The 21,825-nt window shown below is 36.2% G+C and overlaps 1 protein-coding gene across 2 annotated transcripts in view; it reads right to left on the reverse strand.

Moving 5' to 3' along the window:
* DENND4A (DENN domain containing 4A) overlaps positions 1 to 21,825 on the reverse strand; it is a 94,552-nt gene that overhangs the window by 71,406 nt on the left and 1,321 nt on the right. For both annotated transcript variants that reach the window (XM_007448122.1, XM_007448123.1), the window contains exon 2: positions 16,935 to 17,184. In XM_007448122.1, coding sequence (XP_007448184.1) covers positions 16,935 to 17,184 — 250 coding nt within the window. The remainder of the gene's footprint in view (positions 1 to 16,934; positions 17,185 to 21,825) is intronic.

A 21,825-nucleotide genomic window follows, 5' to 3' on the forward strand; every position in this document is an offset into this window, starting at 1 on the left:
TGAACCGCTGGATAGTATTCCATTAATGAAAGAAACATAGTTTCTTTTATCCATTCCCCTACTGAGGGACATTTAGGTTGTTTCCTTTTGGGGGGACTATTATGAACAATGATACAATAAGTTGGCTCATCATCTAGAAATTTTCCACTTTCTTACACATTTTTAATATGTCCCCAGCAGATTAGTATGTTAAATCCTACTTATTTAGGACATTAAGTTATGCTCATTGCTCTGTCGGGATTTCATTTTTTAATAAACATTTCAATATTTTTGCATCAAAAGAATGGATATATAAAATTCAAGTGCATATTATGAATGTAGGCAAACTGGACTTTTAGTTTATCTGGTGGGTAAAAAATTTATAAAGGGTCCTGTATTGCAGTCTCAACTCCAGTTCCCAATAAGCCAAATTTGTAAAGATAACAAAATAACCTTCAATAACTTTTGTGATGATAAAAAGGAACTATATATGACCATGTGGATACGGTAGAAACCGAAAGGAATATCCTAAAATAAAAAACAAAGACTTAAAGTAAAAGTTAAAAGGGCTCTGGAAGAAAAGAGCCAAGGATACAAGAAGCATCTTCTAAATTTCTTCTTATACAAAGGTTCAGCAAAAAAGAAAGTAGGAAGAGCCATTGTTCTTAAAATACTTTAAACATTTAACCCATAAAATATCCGCACTGTGGTTTGCCATGGCAAAAACCTTTCTTCTGGAATTACGTGCATGATTTAACTACTTGGTTTGTTAATAACTCCACTTTTCTAAATCAAACACTGACATTCCTGAAAAGTTGTAAAACAAGAGCCATTTGTAGAGAATATTAAAAAAATACTCTCAATGAGTTAAAAACTGAGGAGAAAGTCCCAAATTAGTCAAAAATTTGCTGTGTGAATCAAAGCACCTGGATTAAATATCCTTAACTACACATTGTTGCAGTTTTGGACCATACGACCCTCTTAAGTTCTCTTCCAGCTCTAAAATATTCTTATTCTATTCTAAATCAATCAAAGTCCAAATCATTTAAGGATTACGGTTCAAAGGTTAAAAAACTAGTAATTCTTGAATGCTTTTGCCACAAGCTTTTATTTTTAAAAATAAATTTATTATTTATTATTTTTAAATTTTGTCTGCATCAGGTCTTCGTTGCTGCACGCGGGCTTTCTCTAGTTGCTGCGAGCAGGGGCTACTCTTTGTTGTGGTGCTCGGGCTTCTCATTGTGGTGGCTAATCTTGTTGCGGAGCACAAGTTCTAGGTGCATGGGCTCAGCAGCTGTGGCTTGTGGGCTCTACAGCGCAGGCGCAGTAGTTGTGGCCCACGGGCTTAGTTGCTCTGCAGCCTGTGGGATCTTCCAGACTAGGGCTCAAACCCACGTCCAGTGCGTTGGCAGGTGGATTCTTGACCACTGCACCACCAGGGAAGTCCCCTTGCCTTTTTTTTTTTTAACATCTTTATTGGAGTATAATTGCTTTACAATGGTGTGTTAGTTTCTGCTTTATAACAAAGTGAATCGGTTATACATATACATATACATATAACTCCATATCTCTTCCCTCTTGCGTCTCCCTCCCTCCAACCCCTCTAGGTGGTCACAAAGCACTGAGCTGATCTCCCTGTGCTATGCGGCTGCTTCCCACTAGCTATCTATTTTACATTTGGTAGTGTATGTATGTCCATGCCACTCTCTCACTTTGTCCCAGCTTACCCTTGCCCCCTCCCCGTATCCTCAAAACCATTCTCTAGTAGGTCTGTGTCTTTAATCCCGTCTTGCCCTAAGGTTCTTCATGATGATTTTTATTTTTTAAGATTCCATATATATGTGCTGGCATATGGTATTTGTTTTTATCTTTCTGACTTACTTCACTCTGTATGACAGACTCTAGGACCACCCACCTTACTAAAGATAACTCAATTTAATTTCTTTTTATGGCTGAGTAATGTTCCATTGTATATATGTGCCACATCTTCTTTATCCATTCATCCGACGACGGGCACTTAGGTTGTTTCCATCTCCGGGCTATTGTAAATAGAGCTGCAATGAACATTGTGGTACATGACTCTTTTTGAATTATGGTTTCTCAGGGTATACGCCCAGTAGTGGGATTGCTGGGTCGTATGGGAGTTCTATTTTTAGTTTTTTAAGGAACCTCCATACTGTTCTCCATAGTGGCTGTATCAATTTACACTCCCATCAACAGTACAAGAGGGTTCCCTTTCTCCACACCCTCTGCAGCATTTATTGTTTATAGATTTTTTGATGATGGCCATTCTGACTGGTGTGAGATGATATCACATTGTAGTTCTGATTTGCATTTCACTAATGATTAATGATTTTGAGCATTCTTTCATGTGTTTGTTGGTAATCTGTATATGTTCTTTGGTGAAATGTCTATTTAGGTCTTCTGCCCACTTTTGGATTGGGTTGTTTCTTTTCTTGATATTGAGCTGCATGAGGTGCTTATAAATTTTGGAGATTAATCCTCTGTCAGTTGCTTCATTTGCAAATATTTTCTCCCATTCTGAGGGTTGTATTTTCATCTTGTTTATGCTTTCCTTTGCTGTGCAAAAGCTTTTAAGTTTCATTAGGTCCCATTTGTTTATTTTTGTTTTTATTTCCATTACTCTAGGAGGTGCATCAAAAAAGATCTTGCTGTGATTTATATCATGGAGTGTTGTGCCTATGTTTTCCTCTAAGAGTTTGATAGTGTCTGCCCTTACATTTAGGTCTTTAATCCATTTTGAGCTTATTTTTGTGTATGGTGTAAGGGAGTGTTCTAATTTCATTCTTTTACATGTAGCTGTCTAGTTCTCCCAGCACCACTTATTGAAGAGGCTGTCTTTTCTCCACTGTATATTCTTGCCTCCTTTATCAAGGATAAGGTGACCATATGTGTGTGGGTTTATCTCTGGAATTTCTATCCTGTTCCACTGATGTACATTTGTTTTTGTGCCAGTAACATACTGTCTTGATTACTGTAGCTTTGTAGTATAGTCTGAAGTCAGGGAGCCTGATTCCTCCAGCTCCGTTTTTCGTTCTCAAGATTGCTTTGGCTATTCGGGGGCTTTTGTATCTCAAATTGTGAAATTTTTTGTTCTAGTTCTGTGAAAAATGTCAGTGGTAGTTTGATAGGGATTGCATTGAATCTGTAGATTGCTTTGGGCAGTAGAGTCATTTTCACTATGTTGATTCTTCCAATCCAAGAACATGGGATATCTCTCCATCTATTTGTATCACCTTTAATTTCTTTCATCAGTGTCTTATAATTTTCTGCATACAGGTCTTTTGTCTCCTTAGGTAGGTTTATTCCTAGATGTTTTATTCATTTTGTTGCAAAGGTAAATGGGAGTGTTTCCTTAATTTCTCTTTCAGATTTTTCAGCATTAGTGTATAGGAATGCTAGAGATTTCTGTGCATTAATTTTGTATCCTGCTACTTCACCAAATTCATTGATTAGCTCTAGTAGCTGTCTGGTGGCATTTTTAGGATTCTCTATGTATAGTATCATGTCATCTGCAAAGTGACAGCTTTACTTCTTCTTTTCCGATTTGGATTCCTTTTATTTCTTTTTCTTCTCTGATTGTTGTGGCTAAAACTTCCAAAACTATATTGAGTAATAGCGGTGAGAGTGGGCAACCTCGTCTTGTTCCCGATCGTAGTGGAAATGGTTTCAGTTTTTCACCATTGAGGATGATGTTGGCTGTGGATTTGTAATTTATGGCCTTTATTATGTTGAGGCAAGTTCCCTCTATGCCTACTTTCTGGAGGGTTTTTATCATAAATGGGTGTTGAATTTTGTCAAAACCTTCCTCCGCATCTATTCAGATGATCATATGGTTTTTCTCCTTCAATTTGTTAATATGGTGTATCACATTGATTTGCGTATATTGAAAAATCCTTGCATTCCTGGAATAAACCCCACTTGATCATGGTGTATGATCCTTTTAATGTGCTGTTGGATTCTGTTTGCTAGTATTTTGAGGATTTTTGCATCTATATTCATCAGTGATATTGGCCTGTAGGTGTCTTTCTTTCTGACATCTTTGTCTGGTTTTGGTATCAGGATGATGGTGGCCTGGAAGAGTTTGGGAGTGTTCCTCCCTCTGCTACATTTTGGAAGAGTTTGAGAAGCATAGGTGTTAGCTCTACTCTAAATGTTTGATAGAATTCGCCTGTGAAGCCATCTGGTCCTGGGCTTTTGTTTGTTGGAAGATTTTTAATCATAGTTTCAATTTCAGTGCTTGTGATTGGTCTGTTCATATTTTCTATTTCTTCCTGGTTCAGTCTCGGCAGGTTGTGCATTTCTAAGAATTTGTCCATTTTTTCCAGGTTGTCCATTTTATTGGTATATAGTTGCTTGTAGTAATCTCTCATGATCCTTTGTATTTCTGCAGGGTCAGTTGTTACCTCTCCTTTTTCATTTCTAGTTCTATTGATTTGAGTCTTCTCCCTTTTTTTCTTGTTGAGTCTGGCTAATGGTTTGTCAATTTTGTTTATGTTCTCAAAGAACCAGCTTTTGGTTTTACTGATCTTCGCTATCGTTACCTTCATTTCTTTTTCATTTATTTCTGATCTGATCTTTATGAGTTCTTTCCTTCTGCTAAGTTTGGGGGTTTTTTGTTCTTCTTTCTCTAAGTGTTTTAGGTGTAAGGTTAGGTTGTTTATTTGAGATGTTTCTTGTCTCTTAAGGTAGGATTGTATTGCTATAAACTTCCCTCATAGAACTACTTTTGCTGCATCCTATAGGTTTTGGGTCATCATGTTTCCACTGTCATTTGTTTCTAGGTATTTTTTGATTTCCTCTTTGATTTCTTCAATGATCTCTTGGTTATTAACTAGTGTATTGTTTAGCCTCCATGAATTTGTATTTTTTACAGATTTCTTCCTGTAATTGATATCTAGTCTCACAGTGTTGTAGTCGGAAAAGATACTTGATATGATTTCAATTTTCTTAAATTTACCAAGGCTTGATTTGTGACCCAAGATATGATCTATCCTGGAGAATGTTCCATGAGCACTTGAGAAGAAAGTGTATTCTGTTGTTTCTGGATGGAATATCCTATAAATATCAATTAAGTCCATCTTGTTTAATGTATCATTTAAAGCTTGTGTTTCCTTATTTATTTTCATTTTGGATGCTCTGTCCACTGGTGAAAGTGGGGTGTTAAAGTCCCCTACTATGATTGTGTTACTGTCTATTTCCCCTTTTATGGCTGTTAGTATTTGCCTTATGTATTGAAGTGCTCCTATGTTGGGTGCATAAATATTTACAATTGTTATATCTTCTTCTTGGAATGATATGTTGATCATTATGTAGTGTCCTTCTTTTTTTTTTCTTTTGTTTTTGTTTTTTTTGCGGTATGCGGGCCTCTCGCTGTTGTGGCCTCTCCCGTTGCGGGGCACAGGCTCCGGACGCGCAGGCTCAGCGGCCATGGCTCACGGGCCTAGCCACTCTGTGGCATGTGGGATCTTCCCGGACTGGGGCACGAACCCGTGTCCCCTGCATTGGCAGGCGTACTCTCAACCACTGTGCCACCAGGGAAGCCCTGTAGTGTCCTTCTTTGTCTCTTGTGATAGTCTTTGTTTTAAAGTCTATTTTGTCTGATACGAGAATTGCTAATCAAGTCCAGGAAGTACAGAGAGTCCCATACAGGATAAATCCAAGAATAGACACACCAAAACATATATTAATCAAGCTATTAAAAATTAAACACAAAGAAAAAATATTTAAAAAAAAACAAATAACATACAAGGGAATCCCCATAAGGTTAACAGCTGATCTTTCAGGAGAAACTCTACAAGCCAGAAGGGAGTGGCAGGACATATTTAAAGCGATGAAGCGGGAAAACCTACAACCAAGATTACTCTACCCAGCAAGGATCTCATTCAGATTTGATGGAGAAACTAAAACCTTTACAGACAAGCAAAAACTAAGAGAATTCAACACCACCAAACCAGCTTTACAACAAATGCTAAAGGAAATTCTCTAGGCAGCAAACACAAGAGAAGGAAAATACCTACAAAAACAAACCCAAAACAATTAAGAAAATGGTAATAGGAAGATACATATCAATACTTACCTTAAATGTAAATGGATTAAATGCTCCAACCAAAGGACATAGACTGGCTGAATGGATACAAAAACAAGACCCGTATATATGCTGTCTACAAGAGACCCACTTCAGACCTAGGGACACATATAGACTGAAAATGAGGGGATGGAAAAAGATATTCCATGCTATAAGCTTTTATTTATTTATTTATTTATTTTTTGCGGTACGTGGGCTTCTCACTGTTGTGGCCCCACCTGTTGTGGAGCACAGGCTCCAGATGCGCAGGCTCAGCGGCCATGGCTCACGGGCCTAGCCGCTCTGTGTCATGTGGGATCTTCCCAGACCGGGGCACAAACCCGTGTCCCCTGCATCGGCAGGCAGACTCTCAACCACTGCGCCAACAGGGAAGCCCGCCATAAGCTTTTAATGGGAGGTGGAGAAGTGGGGGAAATATTTTTTGAGGCCAAAGCTGTAAACCTGGTACAAAAATCACGTATGAACTTGAGGAAAGACTCAACATGCATTTCCTCATGTCCATTAGACTGTTTTTTGGGTTTTGGGTTTTTGATTTTTTTTCCTCCTGGTTTTGAAAACTAGTAGATGCTTTCAATCAGGCTACCTAATCTCCCCAAATCAAAAATAAGCTATAATAACTATACTCTTGAGTATTATCAACACATCAATAATTTAAATCTAACCTTTGTCTGATTCTCTGTATACACATTTGGCAGATATGAAAACAAGTTTCCTGCATTGCATGTCTATTTTAGTTTTTCTGAACGAGTTAGAAGTCATTGTACGTCTACTACAGAGATCTAAATTTGCTTTTACTACCTTATAGTCAATGGAAACAAAGATTGTTAAAAGTTATAAACCACAACCCATTGCTTAAAATAAGACCCTACCACTAAGATTAGGGAACTTTCTCTATATTCAGGACTGATACTATATTTAAGAGTAAGAAAATAGAATGGGGGAGTAGAAGGACGTGCTCTCACTCCCTCCTGTGAGAACACCAGAATCACAACTATTTGCTGGACAATCATCGAATGGAAGACACTGGAACTCACCGAAAAAGATACCCCACATCCAAAGACAAAGGAGAAGCCACAATGAGACGGCAGGAGGGGCGCAATCACAGTAAAATCAAATCCCATAACAGCGGGTTGGGTGACTCACAGACTGGAGAACACTTATACCACAGCAGTCAACCCACTGGAGTGAAGGTTCTGAGCCCCACATCAGGCTTCCCAACCTGGGGGTCTGGCAACGGGAGGAGGAATTCCTACAGAATCAGACTTTGAAGTCTAGTGGGAATTGACTGCAGGACTTCAACAGGACTGGGGGAAACAGAGACTCCACTCTTGGAGGGCACACACAAAGTAGTGTGCACATTGGGACCCAGGGGAAGTAGCAGTGGCCCCATAAGAGACTGAATCAGACCTACCTGCTAGTGTTGGAGCATCTCCTGCAGAGGCGGGAGGTGGCTGTGGCTCACCATGGGGACAAGAACACTGGCAGCAGAAGTTCTGGGAAGTACTCCTTGGTGTGAGCCCTCCCAGAGTCTGTCATTAGCCCCAACAAAGACCCCAGGTAGGCTCCACTGTTTGGTTGCCTCAGGCAAAACAACCCACAGGGAGGGAACCCAGCTCTGCCCATCAACAGTCAAGCCCATGAAAGTTTTACTGAGCTCTGCCCACCAGAGCAACAGTCAGCTCTACCCACCACCAGTCCCTCCCATTAGGAAACTTACACAAGCCTCTTAGATAGCCTCATCCACCAGAGGGCAGACAGCAGAAGCAAGAAGGACTACAATCCTGCAGCCTGTGGAACAAAAACCACATTCACAGAAAGACAGACAAGATGAAAAGGCAGAGGGCTATGTACCAGATGAAGGAACAAGATAAAATGCCATAAAAACAACTAAATGAGGTGGAGATAGGCAACCTTCCAGAAAAAGAATTCAGAATAATGATAGTGAAGATGATCCAGGACCTCGAAAAAGAATGGAGGCAAAGATCGAGAAGATGCAAGAAATGTTTAACAAAGACCTAGAAGAATTAAAGAACAAACAAACAGAGATGAACAATACAAAACTGAAATGAAAACTACACTAGAAGGAATCAATAGCAGAATAACTGAGGCAGAACGGATAAGTAACCTGGAAGACAGAATGGTGGAATTCACTGCTGCCAAACAGAATAAAGAAAAAGAATGAAAAGAAATGAAGACAGCCTAAGAGACCTCTGGGACAACATTAAGTGCAACAACATTCGCATTATAGGGGTTCCAGAAGGAGAAGAGAGAAAGGACCAGAGAAAATATCTGAAGAGATTATAGTTGAAAACTTCCCTAACATGGGAAAGGAAATAGCCACCCAAGTCCAGGAAGCTCAGAGAGTCCCATACAGGATAAACCCAAGGAGAAACACACTGAGACACATAGTACTCAAACTGGCAAAAATTAAAGACAAAGAAAAATTACTGAAAGCAGCAAGGGAAAAACGACAAATAACATACAAAGGAACTCCCATAAGGTAAACAGCTGGTTTCTCAGCAGAAACTCTACAAGCCAGAAGGGAGTGGCATGATATACTTTAAGTGATGAAACGGAAGAACCTACAACCAAGATTACTCTACTCAGCAAGGATCTCAATTAGATTTGATGGAGAAACCCTAATCAAAAGCTTTACAGACAAGCAAAACCTAAGAGAATTCAGCAGCACCAAACCAGCTCTACAACAAATGCTAAAGGAAATTCTCTAAGTGGGAAACACAAGAGAAGAAAAGGACCTACAAAAACAAACGCAAAACAATTAAGAAAATGGTCACAGGAACATACATTATCGATAATTACCTTAACGTGAATGGATTAAATGCTCCAACCAAAAGACACAGGCTTGCTGAATGGATACAAGAACAAGACCCATATATATGCTGTCTACAAGAGACCCACTTCAGACCTAGGGGCACATATAGACTGAAAGTGAGGGGATGGAAAAAGATATTCCATGTGAATGGAAATCAAAAGAAAGCTGGAGTAGCTATACTCATATCAGATAAAATAGACTTTAAAATAAAGAATGTTACAAGAGACAAGGAAGGACACTACATATGATCAAGGGATCAATCCAAGAAGAAGATATAACAATTATAAATATATATGCACCCAACATAGGAGCACCTCAATACATAAGGCAACTGCTAACAGGTATAAAGAGGAAATCAAAGGTAACACAATAATAGTGGGGGCTTTAACACCTCACTTACACCAATGGACAGATTATCCAAAATGAAAATGAACAAGGAAACATAAGCTTTAAGTGACACAATAGACCAGACAGATTTAATTGATATTTATAGGACATTCCATCCCAAAACACCAGACTACACTTTCTTCTCAAGTGCACACGGAACATTCTCCAGGATAGATCACATCTTGGGTCACAAATCAAGCCTCAGTAAATTTAAGAAAATTGAAATCATATCAAGCATCTTTTCTGACAACAATGCTATGAGATTAGAAATGAATTACAGGGAAAAAAACTTAAAAAACACAAACACATGCAGGCTAAACAATATGTTACTAAATAATCAAGAGATCACTGAAGAAATCAAAGAGGAAATCAATAAATACCTAGAGACAAATGACAATGAAAACATGACGATCCAAAACCTATGGGATGCAGCAAAAGCAGTTCTAAGAGGGAAGTTTATAGCTATACAAGCTTACCTCAAGAAAAGAGAAACATCTCAAATAAACAATCTAAACTTACACCTAAAGGAACTAGAGAAAGAAGAACAAAGAAAACTCAAAGTTAGCAGAAGGAAAGAAATCATAAAGATCAGAGCAGAAATAAATGAAACAGAAACAAAGAAAACAGTAGCAAAGATCAATAAAACTAAAAGCTGGTTCTTTGAGAAGATAAACAAAATTGATAAAAAATTATCCAGACTCATCAAGAAATAGAGGGAGAGGACTCAAATCAATAAAATTAGAAATGAAAAAGGAGAAGTTACAACAGACACTGCAGAAATACAAAGCATCCTAAGAGACTACTACAAGCAACTCTATGCCAATAAAATGGACAACCTGGAAGAAATGGACAAATTCTTAGAAAGGTATAACCTTCCACGACTGAACCAGGAAGAAATAGAGAATATGAACAGACCAATCACAAGTAATGAAATTGAAACTGTATTAAAAATCTTCCAACAAACAAAAGTCCAGGACCAGATGGCTTCAAAGGTGAACTCCATGAAACATTAACAGAAGAGCTAACACCCATCCTTCTCAAACTCTTCCAAAAAATTACAGAGGGAGGAACACTCCCAAACTCACTCTATGAGGCCACCATCACCCTGATACCAAAACCAGACAAAGATACTACAAAAAAAGAAAATTACAGACCAATATCACTGATGAATATAGATGCAAAAATCCTCAACAAAGCACTAGCAAACAGAATCCACCAACACATTAAAAGGATCATACACCATGATCAAGTGGGATTTATCCCAGTGATGCAAGGACTCTTCAATATACACAAATCAATCAATGTGATACACCATATTAACAAACTGAAGAATAAAAACCATATGATCATCATAATAGATGCAGGAAAAGCTTTTGACAAAATTGAACACCCATTTATGATAAGAACTCTCCAGAAAGTGGGCATAGAGGGAACCTACCTCAACATAATAAAGGCCATATATGACAAACCCACAGCAAACATCATTCTCAATGGTGAAAAACTGAAAGCATTTCCACTAAGATCAGTAACAAGACAAGGAGGTCCACTCTCACCACTATTATTCAACATAGTTTTGGAAGTCCTAGTCAGAGAAGAAAAAGAAATAAAAGGAATACAAATTGGAAAAGAAGAAGTAAAACTGTCACTGTTTGCAGATGACATGATACTATACATAGAGAATCCTAAAGATGCCACCAGACAACTACTAGAGCTAATCAATGAATTTGGTAAAGTTGCAGGATACAAAATTAATGCACAGAAATCTCTTGCATTCCTATACACTAATGATGAAAAATGTAAAAGAGAAATTAAGGAAACACTCCCATTTACCATTGCAACAAAAAGAATAAAATACCTACAAATAAACCTACCTAAGGAGACAAAAGACTTGTATGCAGAAAATTATAAGACACTTATGAAAGGAATTAAAGATGATACCAACAGATGGAGAGATATACCATGTTCTTGGATTGGAAGAATCAATATTGTGAAAATGACTCTACTACCCAAAGCAATCTACAGATTCAATGCAATCCCTATCAAATTACCAATGGCATTTTTTTACAGAACTAGAACAAAAAATCTTAAAATTTGTATGGAGACACAAAAGACCCTGAATAGCCAAGGCAGTCTTGAGAAAGAAAAACAGAGCTGGAGGAATCAGACTCCCTGACTTCAGATTATACTACAAAGCTACAGTAATCAAGACAATATGGTACTGGCACAGAAACAGAAACATAGATCAATGGAACAAGATAGAAAGCCCAGAGATAAACCCACGCACCTATGTTCAGCTAATCTATGACAAAGGAGACAAGGATATACAATGGAGAAAAGACAGTCTCTTCAGTAAGTGGTGTTGGGAAAACTGGACAGGTACATTTAAAAGAATGAAATTAGAACACTCCCTAACACCATACACAAAACTAAACTCAAAATGGATTAGAGACCTAAATGTAAGACAGGACACTATAAAACTCTTAGAAGAAAACATAGGAAGAACACTCTTTGACATAAATCACAGCAAGATCTTTTTTGATCCACCTCCTAGAGAAATGGAAATAAAAACAAAAATAAACAAATGGGACCTAATGAAACTTAAAAGCTTTTGCACAGCAAAGGAAAGCATAAACAAGATGAAAAGACAACCCTCAGAATGGCAGAGAATATTTGCAAATGAATCAACGGACAAAGGATTAATCTCCAAAATATATAAACAGCTCATGCAATTCAATACCAAAAAAACAAACAACCCAATCCAAAAATGGGCAGAAGACTAAACAGACATTTCTCCAAAGAAGATATACAGATTGCCAACAAACCCATGAAAGAATGCTCAACATCATTAATCATTAGAGAAATGCAAATCAAAACTACAGTGAGGTATCACCTCACACCAGTTAGAATGGGCATCATCAGAAAATCTACAAACAACAAATGCTGGAGAGGGTGTGGAGAAAAGGGAACCCTCTTGCACTGTTGGTGGGAATGTAAATTGATACAGCCACTATGGAGAACAGTATGGAGGTTCCTTAAAAAACTAAAAATAGAATTACCATATGACCCAGCAATGGGCATATACCCAGAGAAAACCATAATTCAAAAAGACACACGCACCGCAATGTTGACTGCAGTACTATTTACAATAGCCAGGTCATGGAAGCACCCTAAATGCCCATCAACAGACAAATGGATAAAGAAGATGTGGTATATATATACAATGGAATATTACTCAGCCATAAAAAGGAAAGAAATTGGGTCATCTGTTAAGACGTGGATGGATCTAGAGACTGTCATACAGAGTGAAGTAAGTCAGAAAGAGAAAAACAAATATCGTATATTAACTCATGTATGTGGAACCTAGAAAAATGGTACAGATGAACCGGTTTGCAGGCCAGAAGTTGAGACACAGATGTAGAGAACAAACGTATGGACACAAAGGGGGGAAAGACGCGGGGGGGTGGGGATGGAGATGTGCTGAATTGGGCGATTGGGATTGACATGTATACACTGATGTGTATAAAATTGACGACTAATAGGAGCTTGCTGTATAAAAAAAAAAATAAAATTCAAAAATTAAGGAAAAAACAGTTAAGAAAATAAACATTTAAGAGGTTTTTATTCCTATAATGTTTCTTAAGAGAACTGAGAGGATCTTAAACACTGGGCAAAAATAAAATAAAACAACTCTTACTTCCTGTATGTCAATTATATCTCAATAAAACTGAAAAAAAAAGAAAATCTCATCTTCAGTCGTTAAATGCACATAAAAGGGACTGAATAAGCAGAGTTAACGAAGGAATAATTAATAACAGCTAACGTTTACATAGCACTTACTAGGTACTATCCTAAGTTCTTTACAGATATGAAACATTTAATCTTCACAAAAAGCCTGTGAAATAAAATACTACTTTATCCTTCTTTCATGCATGAGGAAACTGAGGCACAAAGAGTCAAAGAACTTGTCCAAGACATGCATCTGGAATGCAAATCCAGCAGGTTAGCTGGAGTCCATTCTGTTCACACTATGTTACACTGCCTCTTTATTCTTTCAGCAGAGAATTAATGCTCTCTGACAATACTGGGACCAATACTTCAGAGTAAGGAAAAATAGGAACTCGTGTCTGGTTTTGGTTTCAGTGCAACAAGTCTACCTTGAACACTTTGATTAATTAATAAAACCTAGAAATGGTTCTAATGACACTGTCAATTTCCTTTGAACACAAAACCAACAAATCTATAAAATAGAGGAAAATTCATCAATGGGAAAAGGGCAAGTATTTGTGAGCCTGAACAGTCTTGCTAAAACACCAAACCAAATCTTGAAACAAGGTTAAGCTGGACATCAGATTATGGAAGAGTTCAAAAACCCTTCTTGCCGTCACTGTCAGTACCACATGAGGCTTGTAAAACTTATTTGCTACCATGATCTTCTTCCTCCACCATAATGTCTCCACTGTCACATGTAATCATCAAATCAAAATGCAAGGATAGCATGAAAGAATAGGGTATTTTGTATATGAATGGCTGTTGACAAGTAGGGGTCACATAGCTGCAAATAACTCTTTTAGGATACAACTGAGATACCGTCAGCATCCATTTTTCAAATTACCTATTTAAACATTTTAAACAAATACTGCTACTACCTTAAAACTGCAGATTTTTCTAAAAGAAAATTTGGAATTGAAAGATATTTATAGATAATAAACTAACACATATACAGTGTTTTCTTATATGTACTGGAACATGATTCTAAATTCATTTAACCATCACAATTACTTATAAGGTAGATGCTACTATCACTCTCATTTTACAATTGTGAAACTGAGGCACAGAGAAGTTATGTTACTTTCTCAAGGTCACAAAGCCAATAAGTGTCAGAGATAGGATTCATATCCAGACACTCCGGCTCCAGAGTCTGTGCTTTGAACCACTTGGCTATACTGATCTTAACCACTACACAATACAGATCTATTTTACTATCTCATTGAGGGGGTTAAAAACATTTTCAGACTCCTAAAATTTGTGTTGTATCCAGTCACATATCAATACACTCCATTTCTTTTTCTTGTAGCTTTACCTAAAGCTTCAGTATTTCTCTTCTTGCTAGCTTAAAAGAAGAGAGCACATAAGAGCTCAATAAATTTAAATTATTTTAGGAAGTATGTAGTTCTAACTATGGTCATAACAGCTTTGCTTGTAATATAAAAAACTTAGAATCTAAATGTCTTACAATAGAAGATGGAATAAATTATGGCACATCCACTTAATGTAGTAATATTTAGCCATTCAAAGCTGTTATATATGAAAAGATGTTAAACCTCCACAATAATCAAAGAAATGCAAATTAAAATTAGGATGATTTCTTCTTATTAGATAGTCAATAATTAAAAAGGGATTGATAACAACCAGTGTTGGTGAGGTACAGGACCTGGGAAAGGACATTCTTATACAGTACGGTTGCTGGGAATATAAACTGTCACAACTTTTTCAGAGCAATCTGTCAACGCTTCTCAAAATGTACACCATACCCATCAATCCTAGTTACAATTATTTACTCTTCCAGAAACACTCCAATAAATATACAAAGAAAAAGGCACAAAACTGATCAAAGCAGCATTATGAGTAATGGGAAAAACTGGAAATAACTTGTATTCATCATTCTTCATTTGTATTTTCTGGAATACTATACAATCATTGAAAGAATTAAGTAGAGAGTTATATTAAATGATAAAGATGGATAGTTAAAAAAAAGCTTATATCAGAATATATTGAAATCTCCAATTTTTGAAAAATAAAGGATGAATTTATCCATATTACATATACTCCACATATGTGCACACAAAAGGGTCTGGAAGGATACAAGCCAAATTGTTAATTGTTAATCCTGGCAAAGGATCACAAGAGATGGAAGCAAGAACAAGAACTTTCACTCTTTACTTCCTAGATGTATGATTTGCTCCCCTCCCCCTCAATTTTTTTTTTTGAGTACATATTTCTTTTTAAAATTTAAAACAGCAATTTTAAAAAAAGCTAATTACAATTACAGATCATGCATGGCCTTAAGGCTACTGGAAGGACTCTGGCTTTCACTAAGAGTGAGATGGGAAGCCATTAAGGGTTGTAAACCAAAGAGAGATATGATCTAATTTGTTTTGCTATGTGAAGAATAGGTTGTAGGAAGAAGCAGAAGCAGTGATCAGCTAAACCAGGGGTCTGGCAAACTACCGCTTGTGTTTGACCCAAGGCCTGTTTTTGTACAACTGAGCTAAGACTGGTAAAAAGGTTGTTTTTAAAACAAAGGATGAACTTTCGACAGAGCCTGTATATGACCTGCAAAAGCTAACTTATCATTTAGCCCTTTATTCAAAAGTTTGCCTAACTCCTGAATTAGGAGACCACTGCAATAATCCAGTTAAGAGATGATTATGGCTTGAATCAGGGCTGCAGCACGTGGAGAAGCTGAGAAGTGTTCAAGTTCAAAATATGTTTTGAAATGAAAGTCAACAGAATTTACAGAAGAAGTGAATGAGAGGTAGAAGATAAAGGTTAAGGATTACTCCAAGGATTTTTAGTCTGAGTAACTAGAAGAGTGGAATTTCCTTTTACTAGAGGAGGAAAATTATGGGGATAAGTAGATTTGGAGAGGGACACTAGGAGTTCAGTTTTGGACATGTTAAATTTGAGATAACCTATTTGATAAGATATCCAAGAAGAGATAATGAATTAGAAAGATCCAGGGGGGACACAGAAATTTAGAAGTCATCCACACATAGCCTGTATTTAAATGATTAGATCATCAACGAAGTGACTTTAGATTTAAAGATAAATGGTCTGAGGACTGAACCCTGGGGCACTCTGTTGTGTTGCAGTTAGGGAATTGGGAAGAAATCAGCAAAGGCAGAAGGGGAGTAACTGGTAAGGTAGGAGGAAAAAAGCCAGAGAGCACAGAGGATAGAGACTGAATCTTCTCTTCCCACCACTGTTTCAAGAAGGGAGAAGTGATCATCTATGTCTAAATGTACTAAAAAATTAAGATGAAGAGTTGATCACTGGATTCAACAAGTGCAATCTTGGTGGAATGATGGAGACAAATGCCTAACTGGAAAGAGTCAAACTGAGGAAGGAGACAGAATACAGCGAACTCTTGAGACGTTTAATTATAAAGAACAATCAAATGGGGGAACAGATGGAGTGGGATATAAAGATCAAGAAGCTTTGTAAAGATGGGAGGTATTGTAACATGCTTTTGCATGCTGGAGGAAATAACCCAGTAGAGAATGAAAAACTGATGATTCAAAAAAAAGTAGGGAGGATTGCTGAATCTATGTCTCAAATAGGTGAGTATACAGGATCTAGTGCACAAGTGGAGGGGTTACCCTTGGTGAGTGCATCACTTTTGCAGTAAGGGGGAAAAATTATTTAATTACAAAAAAAAAGAAAGCTTTTTGCACAGCTCTTTTTGAAAGTACAACTAAATTACTGTCCTAAAAATAAAATATCTGACATCTTTAAAAAATCTATTTTTTAATTCAGTAATTGTGCTAGGCTGTTTTCCACAGCTTTATTTTAAATTATGCTCTTTTCATCCGTGGCTAATTTTATCAGTGCAAAAGAGTCACTTACCATACTGTTATTGAGATTCTTGTCAACTTTGCAGAATGTGTGTGGTGGACTTTCTCCTTTACTGGGTATAATAATACATATGTCTGTAACAGCCAACGTATTCTGAGTCATGTTTTCAGAGGCTCTTCGGTAAGTGATATAAATTCTTTGTGATGAGGTACTGCCGCTAATATTTGCAGGGCGTCCGTAAGGAGTACTCTGGATAACTTCACACCCCTGTTTCAATCTTTCTTTCCAGTCATATAAAACCCTAAAAAATAAATAAAATAAATTAGTACACAATTACAAAGCACCTGCAAATATGAAAGGTAATATTGTCAGGAATCATAAACTGATCCTTAAATGTAGCAGATATTCCAATTGTACTGCAAGTTTGAATGCACCGTCCCATATAAAATTAAAGAATAACTGGGAACTTCTCTTGTGGCACAGTGGTTAAGACTCCGTGCCCCCAATTCAGGGGACCCAGGGTTCAATCCCCGGTCTGGGAACTAGATCCCACATGCATGCCGCAACCAAGAGTTTGCATGCCACAACTACAGAGCCAGCGAGCCGCAACTAAAGGAGTCCTCAAGCTGCAACTAAGGAGCCCAAGTGCCGCAACTAAGGAGCCTGCCTGCCACAACTAAGACCCAGCACAACCAAATAAATATTTTTAAAAATAAAAATAAATTAAATTAAAAATTAAAGAATAACTGTTTCCCCTACCAAAAATTAATAATGTAAGGAAAATTTATATTAACCTCTGTTTATTGACATAAACCACAGAATAGCAATTTTGTGCAAAGGTACTTATTTTAGCATTCCATTTAAGAGAAAGCTAGATAGACAGATGGACAGATAGGTGTATGTATGTACGTATGTCTCTAAAACCAAGCATCATCTTTAGAAAAAGCAACCTTGTATTTTGACCAAAGTTAAAATTTTACAAAAGGCTCCTTGCCATACAGTAGAGAACTTGCTTGCACACTTTTACCTCCAATACTTCCTTCAGCTTTAAGAGAGAGTTTTAAGGCTTTCAAAAGAGTAAATGACCTTAAGTCTATCTTTCATCAAAAGTACAAGTGAAAGTTTCCCCCTTCTCCTTTATGGTAAAATCATACGTTTTTAATAAAGGACAGGCCAGGCACCCATTCCTTAAGTTTTCTAAATACTATTACTTAAAGTACTCTGGAAAACAAAGAAAACATCATGCTTGAATAATATTAGTTTATTCCCTCACAGAATTCACTAATTTGTACTTTAATGCTAAGTCTTCGGCATTAGCAAAAAAAATTAAAGCCCTATTATATTAAATGTTTCTTCATTTGTTATAAAAATTATTATAGAAGGTGATGTCCCCAACATCAATCAGTATTCCCTTTTATAAAATCCCATTATACAAATAAAATTTAGTGTCAAAAATTGGTCAAATTATTTCTAATATAATTTTTAATTTCCCTTTTGTCTCAGCTGTCAGCAAACTTAAAAATTTTTTTTCTTTAAACATTCTATTTTGAAAATTTAGAGTGAAATTTGATGCTTAATCATAGCAGCTATGTATATCCCAATGTTAGCCTAATTGCTTACTCCTCCTCCTCTTGATCTTGCTTTTCTGTCTTGTTTTCTCTTAATCCTAAAAAATGGCATTGTCAAACTATTACATATAGAATGGATAAACAACAAGGTCCTACTGTATAGCACAGGAAACTATATTCAATATTGAGGTAAACTATAATGGAAAAGAATATAAAAAATGTATGTATATGTATAACTAATCACCTTGCTGTAAAGCAGAAATTAACACAACACTGTAAATCAACTATACTTCAATTTTAAAAAAAATAAGTAAAAAAATTTTTAAAGGCATTATAACAGAGAAGTTAGACATATCTGAATTCGAACCCCTACCACCTGGTACCAGCTGTATTACCTTAGGCAGTTACTTAACTTCTCTGAGCCTTATACTATTCAACTATAAAATTTAAAAATCTAACTCATAGGATCTTGGCAGAATTAGATGAGAGTACAAGTAGGGTCTCCCAAATAATGGCTGGCACACAGATGTTCAACTGAAAACAAGAAAAGAAAAATACAACACACAGAACAACAAACCACTATTTACTACCTCAAATTCTTAAAAGATATGGAATATAAGTACATTTTATATATAAGCTACCTATTTTCTTTAATCAGGTATTGTGCTGTTGTATATATTACTTGTATCACTATTTTTGATTTTTATATTGTTGGGTAACTTTTCTTATCTATTTAAACTATAAGCTTAGTTTAAAGGCAATAATGATGTTATATCCTCCACAATGACAAATATATGAAAATAGCCATAAGAGTGGTTAATTTATTCATTCCAGTTCAAGTCCTTTCCTGTTGGAGAATCCTTCCTATGCCTGGAAAATTCCTCATCTCTAATTTAGGCAGCTCCAACACCTTGTCTAACAAGAATCTGCAACATTCCCTTCATTTTATCTGCAAACTAGAATTCTGACAGTGATCAGTGATCATAGGAGCAACTTAATGTAATCTTTTAAAAATAAGATCTAATAGCTGGCTTATTTTCCCAAATATGTAAACTTCATATGAAGCAATATTATACCTGTTCTGAAACCCACTTAAAGTTACTGTAATTAATTCATGAATTAACACAATAAAGACTGAGTTTAATATAACTTTTATCAAACATTAAGTAATAGAATTTTAAAAGTAGAAGAATGCTCAGGAGCTCTTCCAATTCATCCTATCTCCCCTTAGGTATGAGTAAACATGGCTATTCACTTTCAGACTTAATATATTTGGAGATGGAACTTTTATAGCCCTTCTACTGATGTTAGTAGGGACATTGCTATCGTCCTTATTTTTAACCAGAATATTTTAAGTTAAGCCTATCCCCTTTTGCAACAGAGCCATGGAAACAAGAAAGTTAATCTTCATTCCCTATAAACCCTTCATCTATCGTGAAGACATTATTAGAGCTACTCTTAGCCTACCTTTGGCCTTTTTCTTTCAGTTTTTCAGGGAGAATCTTCTACATAAATAAATACATATGTATATATATTTTTACATTTATATATTCCTCTTTTACATATATATTCCTCTTTTTTTTAAAAAACCCAATCGTTGCAGAAATTGACAAGGTGATCCTAAAATTCATAGGAAAATTCAAGGGACTCAGAATAACCAAAACAATTTTGAAAAAGAACAAACTTGGAAGACTCACACTTCCTAATGTAAAAACCTACTACAAAGCCACAGTAACCAAAACTGTGTAGTACTGGATAGGAGAGACATACAGACAAATGGAATAGAATTGAGGGTCCAGAAATAAAGCCATACATTTATCACCAATTTTTGAAAATGGGAAAAGAATATTCTCATCAACAGATGGTGCTGGAAGTGGATATCCATATGCCAAAGAGTAAGGTTGGACTCTTTCCTCAACATATACAAAAGTTAACTCAAAATGGATCAAAGATCTAAATGTAAAGGCTGAAACTATAAAACTCTTAGACAAAAACTTAAATGTAAATCTTCGTAACTCTGGATTAGTTAAAGCCTTCTTAGATACAACACCAAAACACAAGCAACAAAAGAAAAAAATACATAAATCAGATTTCATCAAAATAAAAACTTTTCAGCTCCAAAGGATACCATAAAGAAAGTGAAAAGACAACCCACAGAATAAGAAAAAATATTTGTAAACCATTTATATGATAAGGAACTTACATGTAGAATATATAAAGAACTCCCAAAGCTGAACAATAAAAAGACAACCCAATTTAAAAATGGGTAAAGGATTCTGAATAGACATTTCTCCAAAGATATATAGATGGCTAATAAGCACATGAAAAGATGCTCAACATCATTAGCCATCAGGTGAATGCAAATCAAGACTACAGTTAGATACCATCTCATACCCACTAGGAGAGCTATAATCAAAATGATAATATAAAATGTTGGCTAGGACTGGCAGAAATCAGAACCTTCATACACTGCTGATGGGAATGCAGAGTGGTACGGCTACTTTGGAAGACAGACTGGCAGTTCCTCAAAAGGTTAAACACAGAATTACCATATGACCCAGCAATTCCACTCCTAAGTACATATACAAGAGAAATGAAAACATATGTCTATATGAAAACCTGTACATTAACATTTCCAGTAGCATTACTCACAAGAGCCAAAAAGTAGAAACAACTCACATGTCCATCATCTGATGAATGGATAAATAAATTGTGGTAGACCCATAAGATGGAGTATCATTCAGCCATATAAAGGAATAAAATACAGACACATACTACAACATGGATAAACCTTGAAAACATTATGCTAAGTGAAAGAAGCCAGACACAAGGTAACCATATACAGTTTGATTCTACTGATATAAAATGTCCAGAATTAAGCACATCCACAGAGACAGAAAGTAGACTGGTGACTGTCTACAGCTGAGGGGGTTAGGGAGAATTAGACAGAAACTATAATGAATACAGGATTGTTTATTTTGGGGGCATGATAAAATGTTATAAAATTTATTGTGGTGATGGTTTCACAACTCTATAAATATACTAAAAACAACTGAATTGTATAATTTAAATGGGTGAGTTGGATGGTATGAATTATAACTCAGTAAAGCTATTATATAAAAAGGGAGCTCCAAGTTCAACACAATATCCTAAATAAGGCACTAATTTACCCAAGATCCTTGTTTGATGCATACACACTTAAGCACCCAACTATAATGATCATTACAACCGATCCTTAAAAGCCACCTTTTTATCATACTTTAAAAATAATAAAAAATGTTATGAGCAGGATAATACATTAATTTCTTATACTTTCCTATAAATGTTTTTCAAATGATCTCCCCTATCTTTTTTTTTTTTTTTTTTTTTTTTTG

Source organism: Lipotes vexillifer, unplaced genomic scaffold (genome assembly GCF_000442215.2).
Source record: "Lipotes vexillifer unplaced genomic scaffold, Lipotes_vexillifer_v1.1 scaffold713, whole genome shotgun sequence".
NCBI classification, from domain to species: domain Eukaryota; kingdom Metazoa; phylum Chordata; class Mammalia; order Artiodactyla; family Lipotidae; genus Lipotes; species Lipotes vexillifer.